This window comes from Macrosteles quadrilineatus, unplaced genomic scaffold (genome assembly GCF_028750875.1).
Source record: "Macrosteles quadrilineatus isolate MER2022 unplaced genomic scaffold, UCM_ALF_1.0 Scaffold_2__2_contigs__length_208266976, whole genome shotgun sequence".
NCBI classification, from domain to species: domain Eukaryota; kingdom Metazoa; phylum Arthropoda; class Insecta; order Hemiptera; family Cicadellidae; genus Macrosteles; species Macrosteles quadrilineatus.
The window spans coordinates 163062167-163077554 of NW_026542595.1; the positions used below are offsets into that span (position 1 = coordinate 163062167).

The 15388-nt window shown below is 35.3% G+C and overlaps 1 protein-coding gene across 2 annotated transcripts; it reads right to left on the reverse strand.

Moving 5' to 3' along the window:
• Positions 1 to 99: 99 nt before the first annotated feature.
• On the reverse strand, positions 100 to 14683 carry LOC128986089 (neutral and basic amino acid transport protein rBAT-like). 2 transcript variants are annotated; one of them, XM_054406211.1, is made up of 7 exons: positions 14582 to 14683; positions 13103 to 13289; positions 12194 to 12328; positions 9048 to 9187; positions 7745 to 8893; positions 7037 to 7254; positions 100 to 1581 (listed from the first exon to the last, which is right to left on the reverse strand). In XM_054406211.1, the coding sequence occupies exons 2-7, from the start codon at positions 13257 to 13259 to the stop codon at positions 1356 to 1358; spliced, it is 2025 nt and encodes a 674-aa protein (XP_054262186.1). In that variant the 5' UTR covers positions 13260 to 13289; positions 14582 to 14683; the 3' UTR covers positions 100 to 1355. The 2 variants fall into 2 exon arrangements, with proteins under 2 accessions (XP_054262186.1, XP_054262187.1); XM_054406212.1 differs by lacking the exon at positions 14582 to 14683 and adding an exon at positions 14496 to 14541.
• Between the last annotated feature and the right edge of the window lie 705 nt (positions 14684 to 15388).

The window sequence follows — 15388 nt, forward strand, 5'->3', positions numbered from 1 at the left end:
TGATTCAATATCATTTTGTCAGTAATACTTAATTGTTTCATAATGTGCTGTACATCATCAGGAAAATATATATAACATGTAAATTACTATGGACACAAAGAGTATTATCATGTGATTTATTAAAACTTGTTAACAACATTTCCTAAGAAACAAAATATTCCTATATCAACAATATAAGTAAATTATAAGTACACTAAATTAAATTACCTGCAAAAATATTTTTTGGCTTTTAAGACTAGTTTTAATTTTCAAACTTGCCTTTAAATCTCTCAGTCTTATCAGGTGAAACATTTGTAACTTCTTGATTCCTAAGAAAAATACTGTTTTGTGAAATAAACTAGTTTACAACAAAAATTGGAAACTTAAAGTAACAAACGTTAAAACTATTTTTTTGTTACTCTAAACAAACATTGTGTCTTTTGTGCTGAGTGCTGTGCTAGAAAGTATTTTTATGATTTAAATTTAACCCTTTTAACTCCAACGTCCAATTATCATGAGTAACTCAACAACATCTTCACTTACAACTTCGATCTTAAATGATAAAAAATAGATGGAAACCCTTATTTGACATCTGCTTCAACATAGAGGAGGTAATAAGTTTATAACTGTAGTCCGTTCACAAAATTTAGGCAGTTTGAGGGGAAGCTCCCCACAAATTTTTTCTGCTTAACCCTTAGAGTGCCAGGCGAGAAATAAAAGTAACGCTCAAAAAATGCCGATGATTTTTCCCGAAGGTCGCGCTAAAAATGCCGAGCGGGATCTGGCGATTTTTAGGTTAAAATTTTGTAAAAATCGAATTTTCGATATTTCGACCAACGAAAATCTTTGTATCGCATCTAGTAACTTTCGACTCAATGTTAATATATGGGTTAAAAGAATCCCAGTATCCATTCGGTTGTTATGACAACTGTTCGATCATTACGAAACGTCCGGTCAGCCGGACGTTGGCACTTTTGGCTCGTTCTAAAAACGTCCGGTCGGCCGGACGTCGGCACTTTTGGCTCGTTTTAAAAACGTCCGGTTCCCCGGACGTTGGCACTCAAAGGGTTAATGTATGCTGCAGCAGACATTAACTGACAAATCTCAGCTATTGAGTTATGTTTTAATGGTAGGATAAAGACGAGGAGGGGATAGATTTCTTCCCCTAAAACCGCCTAAATTTTGTGAATAGAGTTAAAGATAATATGACACTTATTTCATAAAATATGAAAAAAAACTGTAAAAGTACCTAGGTAGACAAACTAATCCATCGTTTACATAATTAGAAACAAAAACTTAAAAAATTTTTTCTTAATAATAACCATTATTTGTTGAATAAAATTGGTTTTCTAATACATAAACTCAGCCCCGTCAAGTTATTTGTCAAGTTTGACAACAATAGCTTCGCCGGGGTACAAAGCCAACTTGTGGAAAGTGAGATATTTGCCAGTATGTTCTCCAGTTGAGAGTACAACATGGCCGCCGTAGAAGAGCTTGGACAGATCTCGTGTTTCAGTCTCTCGTCCGAGGTTTGCTACAATGACATAGGAGTTGCGTCGAGGATACAATCGCTCTAAGACAATCAATGTCTTGTCAACATACCTGTGAAAACAACAAAGTACAAATTACCCGTCTATTCATAACTAACTTCTGAATGTATATTTCAACACAAACTTTTCACATTCTTTTCCTGTAATTGTGTGGGTTTTGTCATTACAACTCATAACTACAATAAACTAAATCTTTTGGCATCATGTAAATAATTAAAATTCAACAAAGTTTAATGTAGAAAGTGTACAGGGAACGGTGGAGGAAGAAGAGTTGAGCAAATATACTCATGCTATTATATTATAAGAGGTGTTAGCCCGTCCTACGTACAGGAATTCAGTAGTCAGTTAAAACCTTGTACAATTCAGATCAGCTAGTTTACACATATAAAGACAAAGTTTCTTGCAGTTTTAATGTGAAAAATCATCTTTAAACAAATGTTGTGTGACCAAATATGTTTTTATTCCATTATAGGCCTATAAGATATGCATTTTAAATCCGATAATTTTACAATAAAACAGCAAAATTCTGCAATTTTTACGATGTGAAAAGCGTTGAAGTGAGATTTGCAGCCGATTCGCACGGACGCACACTGATTATAAGTAGCCTACAGTAGAGAGAGTAATAGCTTTGACTATTTAATACAACACTTCTTTATCTTATACAACTTCTGTATCCAATAGTCAATGGTAATAGTCAATTGAGAAGTGTATAGACCTAGTCAACGATATCACCTTCCATAGCATACCTGCCTCTTCCATAATTATTATCACCATAATAAAACTACTATACACAATTTCCAGTAGGTCTGAATAGAAACGACCTAAAATAAAAGAGTAATGAGTGAAAATTTAATGTCCCTCCCTGGCCTTTTACTTCGTAGATACTGGATTTGTAGTTTATTATTATGTGTTTTAATATTTTTTGGGACGGGGGCAACATGTTACACACATTTATTTGGTTTTAAATAGGTTCTAGGTATTTTTTTCGTATTTTTAAAGTCTCGAAATTCACGACCATGACGTGTCCCTAGGGTACATTTTCCAACTTTCACGCTGTTTTTAGACTAATTATTCATGCCGAAATATATAAAGCCATATTTTTATGTCATCAATGGTTATTAAACTTACAAAAAAGGAGCATATAATTTTATTGTCATTGCAAACTGACTACCATGACAAAATAAGTCTGTCCCTCGATTTGGCGTCACGACCATTTGGGAAAAATGTTCAACTTTGGAGCACGACAGTGGCAAGTCTGGCGTCGATGGAGTCAGTTGGTTTTAGAGACTAGTTCGGGGTGTACGTCAGGATTGTAGTGCCGGTCATTTCGAGTTGAAAGGAGGAATTACAAGATTAATAAAGGAAAGATTGTGTTTTTTGTAATTTTGGTGTGTCCATGACCGTACGTAGTCATTCGATGAAGTAGACATGGTGTTAATTTTTGTTTGTAAGATATTTCAATTGCTAGATTAACCTAGAAGTCCACTTTGTATCCTCGAACATGAGGTGCAGGGCTACCGCCAGAACAGAGCCAAATAACACGTAATTTCACGACCAAAGTTTCACGACCTTCGCGGGTTTTTTCACGACCAATCCAGCCTTATGGATTATAGTGTGTTTGGTCGTGACAATAACTTTAATATAATTGTAAATTGAACAGTTTAGTTAAATTGAAACACATATTTTTATTATAACTAACAGTATAATTGAAGAATTGTTTAGAAAGATTTAGATTATTTCAGAAAATTCACGACCGTACCGCATGTCCCTGACCATCACGTTTATGATTTCTATCACAAAAATTTCAAAAATTAAAATATCGTCATATTTCAATGTTTTATACACAAAAGAAGCACACCTCTATACAAACATAACGATTTTTCGGGTCTCAGGTAAGTTTTTTCGGAGTTATACAAACTTAAAAAGATTTTATTGGCTTTTTTAAATTTTTTGAGTTTTTTTTATTTTTTTCTAGAAAGACCAAATATACCAAACGCTCAGTGACCTTTTTATTGTATAATGGTCATAAAAGTAAATTAGTTTATAGCAAAACATAGTTATAAAAATAATATTAACTATTTTTAATATTAATTTAAACGTCTGTTATGGTCGTGACAGGATTTTGTGTTTTTCCACTAAAGATTCTCTTTAAAAAAAAAACTACCAAAGATATTGCGTTACCATGGATATTTTATGAAACTTCAAATGTAAATGAAATTAAAAAAATAATAAAGGTTTTGAAAAAAGGGGAAAAAATGTGCAAAGTGTTTTTCCTGAAAACGTACGTTTTTAAATTTTCACCCTAATATCCAATAAAATTCACAGTACACATAATTTAACTTTGGTGTCCTAACATCAAAACTAATCGTCACACCTATCCTTATTTATATCAATTTCACTGCATTAATTGCTAAATAAATAAGTGTAAACAAAGAAAAGTAAAAACAATAACAGTTTGTTTTGAAACAGCTGTTTGGTTCAAATAACATTCATTTGAAAAAAAGAACATGTAGCAGGAATATAAAAAGTAAACACGCTACCGTAGTAAAGCTAATGACGTAATTGTCAATGTTTATTATCCATACCGTTATCAGTTCTATCCTTGATAATTACCCACCCTCATTGAATAAATGTACATCGTAATTTCCCATATTAGTTAATTTAAACTACAATATATTCATAGTCTAAATAAAAGTGATATTTTCACGTTTGGGGGCGCTGATATAGGCACCCCCAAACGTAACCACAACTGAACACGATTTCATAAAAGGATGGTTTGTCTAATTGCAGTATCCTAGTACAATAAATAAGTAAATTAGTGAACAAAACGTTGACGTCGTGTTCAATCTATGTCATCCATCTGTTTATCTTTGTATAAAACCCGGCTGAGGTTGTGGTGGTAATTTAAAATCGTGATTCTTGATCTTCTTTTTATGACATCAATATTTCCGGGCATAATCCAAACAAAGTTAAAGCAGACAAACATTAATTGTAAACAAAAAGCTACCATGAAGAATTAAAACATGTAAACATTGTTATTTTTCTATTCTTTCCTTGAAAAGTGGAGCAGTAAAATAATTTGCATTTATCCTCTTTTATTAAGACTCGTGTACAGAGCCTCGATTTGTACTGTGGTTCAATTAATTTTGGTCTAAACTATTTTAAACTGTGGTCTAATTATCTCTACTAATCTTACTTCCTATAATCAATGACAAAATAAGACAAAATAAAATAACCTCATAGTTCCATAGTTTATATTTAACCAGCTGTTAGTTAAAACAAATTATATAGCTCTAAAACAAATCGAAGATTACAAAGATTGCTTTAAAAAATAATTTAAACATCCTAGTATTTTACTATGTATATTTAATTAATCTGTCATCTTCTTACAGATGAATTGAACGTATCAATAATTAGCATTACACATAGTATAAATAAGTCAACCCTAAGTATGTCTTTACATTTTTATCCAAATGCTGAATTAGTGACACAAAAGCTGAATTTTTACAGCTGTTATGTTAAGCAAATTGTTTTATGCCAAAAGCTAACGTTTGTTTAGAATCTTAGCGTCGGCTGCTAGACTTTTTAAAAATTAAAACTTAATTTCTGAAAAACTGAGACCCTAAACTAAAATTATGGCTTCAACATTCCCTAGTTCTCAAAATTATCTTTCTTTCAACACAAAAATCATGAAAATCCGTCGAGTGGTTGATTCAGAATCGTGAAATAAAAAAACACTGTTTCGTTTTAATAGATAATGTTATTCCCTACATAGCTTAAGAATTAACTGTTGTGAAGGAAATATCTAGAAAATTAGTAAAGGGTTTAAATTTTTTCTCTAACAGACTTACTCAAAGTATTTCAGACAAGTCCCAATAAAATTTGAAGTTAACACTAATATCGAAACCCCGGTCTGACAGGCCCACGGGAAATTTTTCAGAAACGCATGTTGGCAACACTGTTTACTTGGGTAATTCCATTCCCCCAATACCTTCCCCCCTTTTCCTCCCCTACCTATTGATATATTGTTTGTTCATTTTGCATGGGTGCCTTGACCTTGACAGGTTGTCTGTTCATAACATGCCCGTCTCAGAAGCACAGCGTTAGTGTATTCTAAAGCAGGGTCTCACAGGCCGAGGGTTTCGGCATAGACTAAGCAACACAAGTAGACTCCTCATCCCATTGTAAATTTTGAAGCTTGTTTTTCATGTCTAGTTCATGTACGTCCACACTTATCGCTGGTGTAGACGAAATGTTGTTTCTGTTATTTTAGGGTTATTTTCATGATTTGTGCTTTACTATTTGGTTAGGCCTATATAACTAGGAGACCAATTATTGTTTATGATTATCTATATATATAAAAGGCAAAGCCCTCACTGACTGACTCACTCACTCACTCACTCACTCACTCACTCATCACTAATTCTCCCACTTCCCATTTACCTAGGAGGCTGAAATTTGGTACAGTGATTCTTTAGGCATTAAATAGGAAAATTAAGTTGTTTTTATTCTGATCGGACTCTCGGGCTCCGCCCTAGTGGCTCTGGAGTTTCCCATGTTAACCTTATGAGTACTCATATTTAAATGGAATTAATGAATCTAAACAGCTGTTTCAATAAACAAGTTGGTTCTGTTCTATGATGTGCAATAGCATTAAAGTTACAAGGATTACCAACAGGGTGCAGCACTATTATTATTTTTTTTAATTTATGACAACAGCTAATTTGCAACCAAAAGGTGAGTGAGCGTAGCGAACGAACTTCAACCTGGAGGCGAGTTAGCGTAGCGAACGAGCTAACCTGAAGGCAAGTGAGCGCAGCGAACGAGCTCCAACCTAAAGATGAGTGAGCGTAGCGAACGAACTTCAACCAGGACGTGATTGAGCCATGCGAACGAGCTCACGAAACGGGGCAAAGCCCGCGGGTACAGCTAGTATCATTATATTTGGTTAAATGAGCTTTTAAATTACTGAAATAACAAGAAACAAATTGTAAACAAAACACAACCTCTACAGTTGGACGTACAGAACCTACAATAAAATTGGCTTCAGCTGTTCTATAAGGATGACAAATCTACTAAGGGAGTATGTTTTATCTATGGTTTCGGTTTGTGTGTTTCTAAGTGGGTCCATTATTTTTCAAATGGGGTCTCACAGACCGGGGATTTCGGTTAACGTCAGCCAAAGTAGGGTTTTGGTATTAGTGTTAAGTATGCTGTTTCTGTTTGTATACAGGTTTTAAAATGACAAGGTTATAAAATGAATTTCAAGGGGTTAAATCCGACCTTACACTAATTGGCTCACTTCTCTACATTGGCTAGTAAAAAAACGGGACCCTGCTATCCTTGATCATTGGACTTTTGATAAATATTCCTTGCTAGTAAAATAGCTGGTCTTAAGGCAGTAACAAAGCTACACAAGGCATCCCACACTAATCTACTCTCATCCTTCATATACACACCTAGGTGGCATCCATATCGCAATTGGTAACGTTAATGATGATACTCACTTAATAGCACAGTTGGGCACTAGACTCCCTTCCCTCCAGATTGCATGCATGTAGATGGCGGGAGACAAGTCTCGTAGGACAGCTGTCTCCGAGACCCATCGTGCAGAGTCGAGCGGTAGATGTGCATCTCCAGCAGGTAGCCAGTGCAGCGTACGCAGGTGTTGATGCATCTGCCATCTCATCATGACCAGCTGCTGAACATGGCTCACGTCTTCATACTACAAGTGAGAACATTGTTGAAAAATACACTTCATCATACTTTCTTCTAATTTTGAACCGTACTATATTTCCCTACAAATATTTGAAATAGGATTTTCTGAGTGCTCCTATTTAAAATGATGTATAATTAATTTTAATAAGTGCAGGGAGAACACTTTTGGTACAAATTGTACATGGTGCCTACTTTTCATTGCGATGGAAAAATATAGACCATGTGGGGAAACTAGGATAGTTGGTTGCTTCTTGTATCTTAGTAAGAACTTGGGTTCTCATTCTCAAAAACTTTTTAAATCATTATTGATTTTAGGAGTCCTAGTAAATTTAGGAATAAGACTTTGATTTTTGGTTGGCCATCTAATAAAAATTATTGTAAAATTAAGGAAAACAATCAAATTATTTTAATTTGTTATTGTTATGTTTTGTCTTTTTTGAGTTTTGAACTATAATTAATTCTAGAAACATGACACATACAGGGGTGCTTCAACTTACATCACTGTCGGATTTTGAGTTGGTGAGGCCGATCTCATCACCGTAGAAGATGGAGGGTGTGCCTGGCAGCAGCATCCCCACCAGCACGGCGGCTAGAGACGCGTTGGCTATCTGTAGTCGAGATGCCAGTCTGGGGGAGTCTACGCCGCCCAGGCTCCACAGAGGCCACGGATACCCAGGACGACTGAACATCACTCCTCCTTGTACTGTGTCAATCTGCTGCTTCAGGTCAGATCTCATGTTGATGTGATGGTCGACAAGGTCAAAGTGAGTCAACACTGTCGTTAACTTTGAGCTCAGAATCTGGCTGTTCTCCAACGTCTTAACCACTTTCTCAGAACAAATCAAAATCTTGTCATTTGATGCTGGCAAACCATTTCCTCCATTGTGCCTTTTCAAAACCGCTTTCCACTCTTGAACGTGAGACTGAAATTTGTCATCGTGAACAAAATTTTCCAAGTCCTTCAAGTAGAAGCCGTCTACATCGAGATTTAACCAGAACTTGAGGATCTCAGACACGACTCCGTGAGAGTCTGGGATGGAGTAAGCAGTTTTATTTGAACTGTTGAGGATGTGATTGTTAATGATCATGTGGTGTGGAGGGCCAGAACTGTATTTGGCATTTTCTTCTAGATGTTTGAAAAACGATCCTAAAGGAAGGTCTAGGATGATTGATATGTTCATTTTGTGAAATGTTTTCACCAACAGTCCAAAATCTGTGAAACTGCCTAAAGTCGGTTCTATTTGGGTGAGGTTTTCAACGTCGTAATAGTGTTCTGGGTAGTGGTTTGAGGGAAATATCGAGTTCAGGCGGATGCCTCTCACTCCCATTGACTCTATGTAGTGGACTTTTGAGCTGATGCCTCGCAAGTCGCCTACTCCATCGTCGTCACTGTCATGGAAGGAGCCAGGGAAGATCTCATAGATTAGAGAACCTTGGTACCAAGCCCTAGGAGGGTCACACCTGGTGGGGAGTGTGGTAATGTATCCAATAATCACACAAACGCAGGCAACTGTCAGTGACATAAGCCCCCAGAAGCAACACTTGCGTATCAAAGGCCAGTTCCAAGACAGGAAGCAGAAGTCTTGAGGATTTTTTCTTGTTCCCAAGGTGATTCCACAAAGTCCAGGTTTAATACCTCCATTTTCCTGAAATGATTCATTAATTTAATAGGTTAGGTGAATCAAAGTTTTCGATTAATCTAGAAACTAATTTGTTAAACAACATCCTAACAACATCCTAAAAAAGGTTCCTGTTTCTCAGTTCCGAAACTCATCAGATTTAGTGTTTACTATGGCTAACCTGACAGTTGACGTCGGACACCAGACCCAGGTAGTGGTGAGGGTTGAGTAACTGAGCAGACGCCGAGGCCGTTGTGTCTTGCAGAACTGAGCTGCTGGAAGATGATGAACCCATCCCACTGTGAGCTTCTGGCAGCTTACCTATAGAAAAACTTTGTTATTGATTTGGGAGTTTAATTGCTCTTTGAAATTGAATAGAACCTTTGACTATTGGACACTGAAGTAGACCTATATGGACCAGCTGTTTCCAATTTTTAAAACGTGTTTATTAGTTTGCTTTCGTGTCTAGTACAAATTTTGCAATTGATTTTACACTAACTTCCCGATGAGCTAGAGACTTGTAACTTGAAACATAGCCCACAAATGAAGGACAATGCTGTATTAAATCAGGTTATTTTTATATTTCCTTTGGGATACGCCCCATGGGCTCGTTTTTATTAGCTCGCTTTCTTGTCCGGTAAAAATTTTCCAATTGATTTTACACTAACTTCCCGATGAGCTAGAGACTTGAAACTTGAAACATAACCCACGAATGGATAAATGGATACCCTTCAATGCAATATTAAATCATTTTATTTTTATATTTCCTTTGGGATACGCCCCATGGGCTTCCAAAGTTTCAATGTTTACAATTTGGAAGAATGTAAATAGTCAAATATATCTATTGAAGTCAGCTGTAAATACTTAAATTTGACAGTTCGAAGAGCAGAGGTTAAGAAGTACAGGTTTTGCTCCCAAGAGATTCTAATAAAACAAACATTTCAATGTAAAGAAAGATAAAACATCTGATTACAGATAATAAGGTTTCGGTTATGTATTAACAGACCATATAGAGTAGATTTATTTACACATTAAAGACTAAAAAGTAGAAAATAATAATTTTTATAAATAAAAATACCTTTTAAAAATACCACTTTTTAAATATAGGCCTACTAAAAAGGAGAAAATAATCGATAAATATGTGGAGAGAATAAATACTTGTAAGATTTCAAACGAAAAACATAGATAATAATAGTTCAATAGGTGAAGGTAATTGTAAATTAGCTATTGGGTGTGCCCCACGTTTTTTGTTTTAAATCTTACAAGTATTTATTCTCTCCACATATTTATAAATTATTTTCTACTTTTTATTGTGTTTAAAAACGTGGTATTTTTAAAAAGTATTAAGTACATAGTTGTAACCCAGTTACAGAATGTGCAAGTATCTAAATTTCTCCTACATTATTCTCATTCTTTTTTGTTGCTAACAGCAAACAACTCTGTTCCATCAGTTTTAAAGAATTTTGGTGAAGAGCTTAGTAAAGAATGTTGTGTATTCGACAGAAATTAGTATTTTACATAAGCACAATCTGTCAGGGGCTCACAACAATTATAACCGTTTTAATTTAAAAACCTGGAGACAACTTTAACATGGGGATGAAATGTCTAGTTGTATCAATAGTCAAAGATAGAATTTAGTTGAAACTAGTTGTTTTACAGCACTGAACTGACAAGGACTTTACAATCTCTTACAACCAACATTTTTCTATTAGCTTTTCCGTTCAACATCTAGTGTTGTATTTAAATCTATTCTTATTAGCGAATTTCCCTATAGGGAAGTAGCTATTACCGTAGGTCTCATGGTAAGACCTAAGCCCGGGACCGATTTACTTTTTTATTTTGATGTCCCCAGAGGCCAAAAACACCATTCGTTCAAATTTTTATATAGATATATATATATATATATATATATATATATGTGTGTCCATCCGCACGATAACTTGAGTAATTTTTGTCCGATTTTGATAAAATTTGGTTTGAAGGTGTAAGGCGTGATAAACTTGAATGAGTTTGCGAACCAGCATGATCGGACTATGGGAACGGGGGTTTATGGGGGGTTTTATGGGGTAAAAATAGGTTTTTCCCATTTTTGACCCTAAAAACACAAAATTTCACAATTTCTTTTTAAACCATTTTGTAGAGCTTAAAAAAACAAATAATTTAGTATATTGAAGCGTTATTATGTGCCTAATTGTTACGGAGAAAATTCAAAAAAATTGTAATTTTAAAATTCCCATGTTATTCTGATGGAGAATAAGTCAACTGTTGTAGTTTGCTTGTTTATGAACATATTTTGATCGATTTTGGAAAATACTTTTATTTCTTACTAAACTATTATCATTAAAAAAAAAAATCTTTTTACCCTCCCTGTTGCAGCAAACCTAAGTACTCGTTAAACTAATTCTATTTAAATAGGAAATAAATGTGCTATTTGTATGGAGGCATTTTAGTGTAAATCCAATCAGGTTAATGGAAATTCGCTTAGTCTGCAGGTTTGCTGCGGCGGGGGTATTTTTTATAAATAATACGGCTCAGAAATATGAAGAAAATCATAAGTTTTTAACAACTCAAGTAAACGCCTAAACCACTGAGGTCTATGTAGACTCAGCAATTAATTATTGCTATCGGAAGCAATAACTTTATTTTTTTGATTTTCCAGGTTTTGTTAGTTTGTTCATAATTTAATTTTAATAAGTTTTTTATTATGTATCTTAACTACTCTCATTGTATTTAATTTTGAAGGGATGAACAATTTGACTCAGTTGGGTGATTTGAGTAGTCAATTTTACATAAGTAAAGTAACCGATGTATTGTGATCAATCCAAAAGCAGTGATACACTTAAGGGCGCGCTTTACCCCTGACGCGCAACCGAATGCAAGGGTTTACAAGACTTCTGTTTTCACCTGCTACATTGAAGGTAGAATCAAAGTTAAGGTCTCATATTAAAGAGGATGAAATTGTCTATAGTTCTTAGTTTCTATATTTCAATTATTTTAAATACACACCTTATAAACTTGAGTTGTAGTACAAGAAAAAAGGATCTTTTCAACTAACCTTAACTTATCAAAAAAACGTTTTTTGAACATTTGAAAAACGCAGAACTATAGATTGGTCTTTGTACTACTTATTATATTATACTATTATACTATATAAGCCGTTTAGAGTGCGTAGCTATCATTATTTGTTAATTCTAAAACAGTAATATTGGAAACGTCTGCAAGCGCTTCTCGCAGCGCTGTCCAATGGTGAAACATAGCTACTGAAGTCCGAGCTGAGGTAAAGCGCACCCTTAATCCAAAAGATGGTGTTGCGCCCCGTAGTATTACCTTGATCAGTTGGTGGCTGAGAGGGAGGGGGGAGAGCTGAGTAGTCTGTGTTAGGTGCGACACTGCTGAGAGTAGGAATGGAGCTCAGGTCAGTGTCTATGCTGGAGGGCGACAGCTGTCTCTCGTAAGCCAACACTGTAACAAACACATGTGCGGATATTAGTGTTATTCATTAGCCTCCCTCTATAGCTTCAATTAGTTTACCCTCCTAATTTTTAATTCCCAAAATCAGCTAATATGCAGAGGGAAAAGACGATAGAGTTGAATCATTTATGATGGTTGCTAAAATTGTTTAAGTTCCCTTTTAGATTTTTTCCTGATTGTCCGTACCAGCAGTTAGACATGCTTACTTCTGGCAGTACCGGTATATTTATTTGTCCTTGTATAACAATACAAAATCTTTTTATTTCCATCTGTTTTCACCAAGAGAATGAATCAATTTGGCATGATAAGATCAAGCATATAATAATAGTCAGTAATAAGCCCTTTTCCTGTTATTAGTTAGCGGTAATACCAGTGATATCTTTAAGGAAAAATCATAAACTTTTGAAGAAAAAGAGTTCCAACCCCCTAAAACTTTGTGTGGATATGATGGAATTTTGGATATGTCTCCCTCCCACCAAAGTGCAAGACGCTAACTACCAGGCTAGCAACATACCTTTAGCATCACTTTGTTAAATATTTCAACTGTTAAACTTACCATTACTGAAATCCAATTTAGAAGCTATGCAAGTTAAAAGTTAAAATTAAATATGCAAATGTTATGATTTTCACTACGGCTCTTATGCGACATGGCAAATAGTTTCCTATCAAGGGTAAAGTATTACTCTAGTGGAAAAAAAACACAACGTAATAAAAATCATGATACATTTAGTACATGATAAATTCCAGATTCAAGTGATCACATACCTGGTGGCGTATCCAATGTGAGAGGATGGTCAAATTCAGCTGGTGGGGAGGGAGTGAGGAGAGGGTACGTGGACGATGACTCCTCATCTACGAGCAGAAACTCAGGGGAAGGAGCAGACAATGTCGGGGGTCCTGCAGATCCCTTTAGCTCTGTCATAGTGGTACGCTTTCAACTCATCAACACCACCTGGTAGTAAACAGAGGAACTTATATATAAATTATACTAGTTAAACTGTCCACCTATTCTGTTGTCATTGCTATATCAATTATCATCATTATCATTGAGATGAAAACGCCACCAAGGTGTGTATTTTAACCCACGAATGAGTGTGGCATGGAGTGAGATGATGGCTCTATGTAACTTTGTTACTGGCTAAAATCAGCTGTTTCATTTTATAGCCAGGATTATTTATCTAAAGCCCATAATTACCAGGGACAGCTGAGTCCAGTTTCGAACCATCAAAAAGCTACTGATTTTTCTCAGGATCGATTTGGGAACTTTTTGATTGTTTCGCAAGCTTTCAGCTACCCAGCCAGTTTTGTCCCTCAATATTTATGTATTATTAAATCCACAATAATTTACCCAAGCACTGGGAGTGGCTCAATTTCACATTCATCTGTATTCTAAAACTCAACACTTACAACTTGATAAATAATAATTAATTGGAATATCTATTTTTAATCAATATCCAACTATTTCTTTTAAAGTAGGCCTATTTGTTTATTTTGTTTTAGGCCTAACTTTACAATTTTATATATATCTTTTACTTTTATTTGATTTGTTGATCGGAACAATATAAATAGCCTATAAATGCAGGAGTTTAAAAACATTTTAATATTTTGGAAAACATCACTCATTGTATGAAATTTGACATATTTGAGAAATTTAAGTTTGAAACCAATTTATAATTATCAAACACTATTTAAATCCACATCCCATAAAAGTGATTTGATGTCTAACCTATAATGGCAATGCTGAAAAATAAAAAAAGGCTCAATTCGCAGGACTCATGTTATAGACCCCAGCTCACGTTTTGTGAAAATATGTTTGGCAAGTACATAGGTACTTTGCTAATAAGCATTTGTTTAAGATCAATTAATTTTGAGATGCATATATTAAAAATTGGAATTGTGAAGACTGCAATAAAGCCACTGAAAACATAATTAAAAATAATATTTTTGAGGTATTTGTGCAGTTTACATACAATAATTAAAAGCCATAAATGGTGTAACATTATTTAAGTAGGTACACAATCGACAAATGAGATAGAGGTATTTCAACTGGTGCATCCAATTGTTAATAATATAGTTGCCCAATATATTAAAAAGGGTAAAAAGCAAACAAAATACCTATATAAAATAGATTTAAAATAACCCATTACAAGTCCTTTACCTCAAGTGATACTTATTTCAAACAGTGATGAAGTAAGTTGTATTTAATACAACTCGTGTTTTGTATTACATTTTGATTTAACTTACCTCCCAAGTAGAGCAGACGAATTTATCTGATGGAAGACGCAGTTGAATTTCTGCCAATTAAACCAAGTCAGAATTGGCCGCCATGTTGAAATGACGTCATGGCTATTCCGGTCGATCGATGACACTCAAGACTCAAGAGAGAATTGCAGGAGTTGCGCATGTGCCTAAATCAGTTTTCAAACGCGCATGATGATTAATGCCTACAGGGTTTACTTTTTACTTTCTCCCCCTATACCATAGTATATGGAGAAAGTATTGTTTTCGTCAAAATTTTCGAGTTTGAGTTTTGAGTGGATATATTCGTTTTGGGTCCCCCTGGACCCATAAAAGTGGTTTTCGAAGTGATGTCTGTGTGTGTGTGTGTCTGGATGTGTACAGGGGGATGCGGAATACTATCCCCCGGAAAACTACCCCCCCCCCAGGTGAAACGTGACGTCACAAAATCTGCCAACTAACCAATATGGAAGCCGTGTCCGCGACTGGAATACTACCCCCCCTAGACAAATCATGCTACGTAATTTTAATTTTAATTCGAGTAATTCCGTTGGATAATAGAAAAGGCATGTGGTGAATATAAAACAGATTTTCGAAATGTTACAGCAAGTTTGGTTGGTTAGGTTAGGTTAGATTAGAACTGTTTGACAACTAAATTTGAGTGTCCGTGACTGGAAAACTGCCCCCCCGGTCTCTGACGTCAATATGACGTAGGAACCTGCTTGGGGGGGGGGGTAGTTTTCCGGGGGGCAGTCTTCCGGCGACCCGTGTACAGGAGCTAGGGACTACACCTGTGGTCCGATTTCGATGAAA

Coding starts and splice junctions, on each gene's coding strand:
- LOC128986089 (XM_054406211.1), bottom strand. CDS start 13,259: ATGACAGAGCTAAAGGGATCTGCAGGACCCCCGACATTGTCTGCTCCT. Junction 12,329..13,102: donor CACATTGGATACGCCACCAG/GTATGTGATCAC, acceptor TGTTTGTTACAG/TGTTGGCTTACGAGAGACAG. Junction 7,255..7,744: donor ACTCAAAATCCGACAGTGAT/GTAAGTTGAAGC, acceptor TCTCACTTGTAG/TATGAAGACGTGAGCCATGT.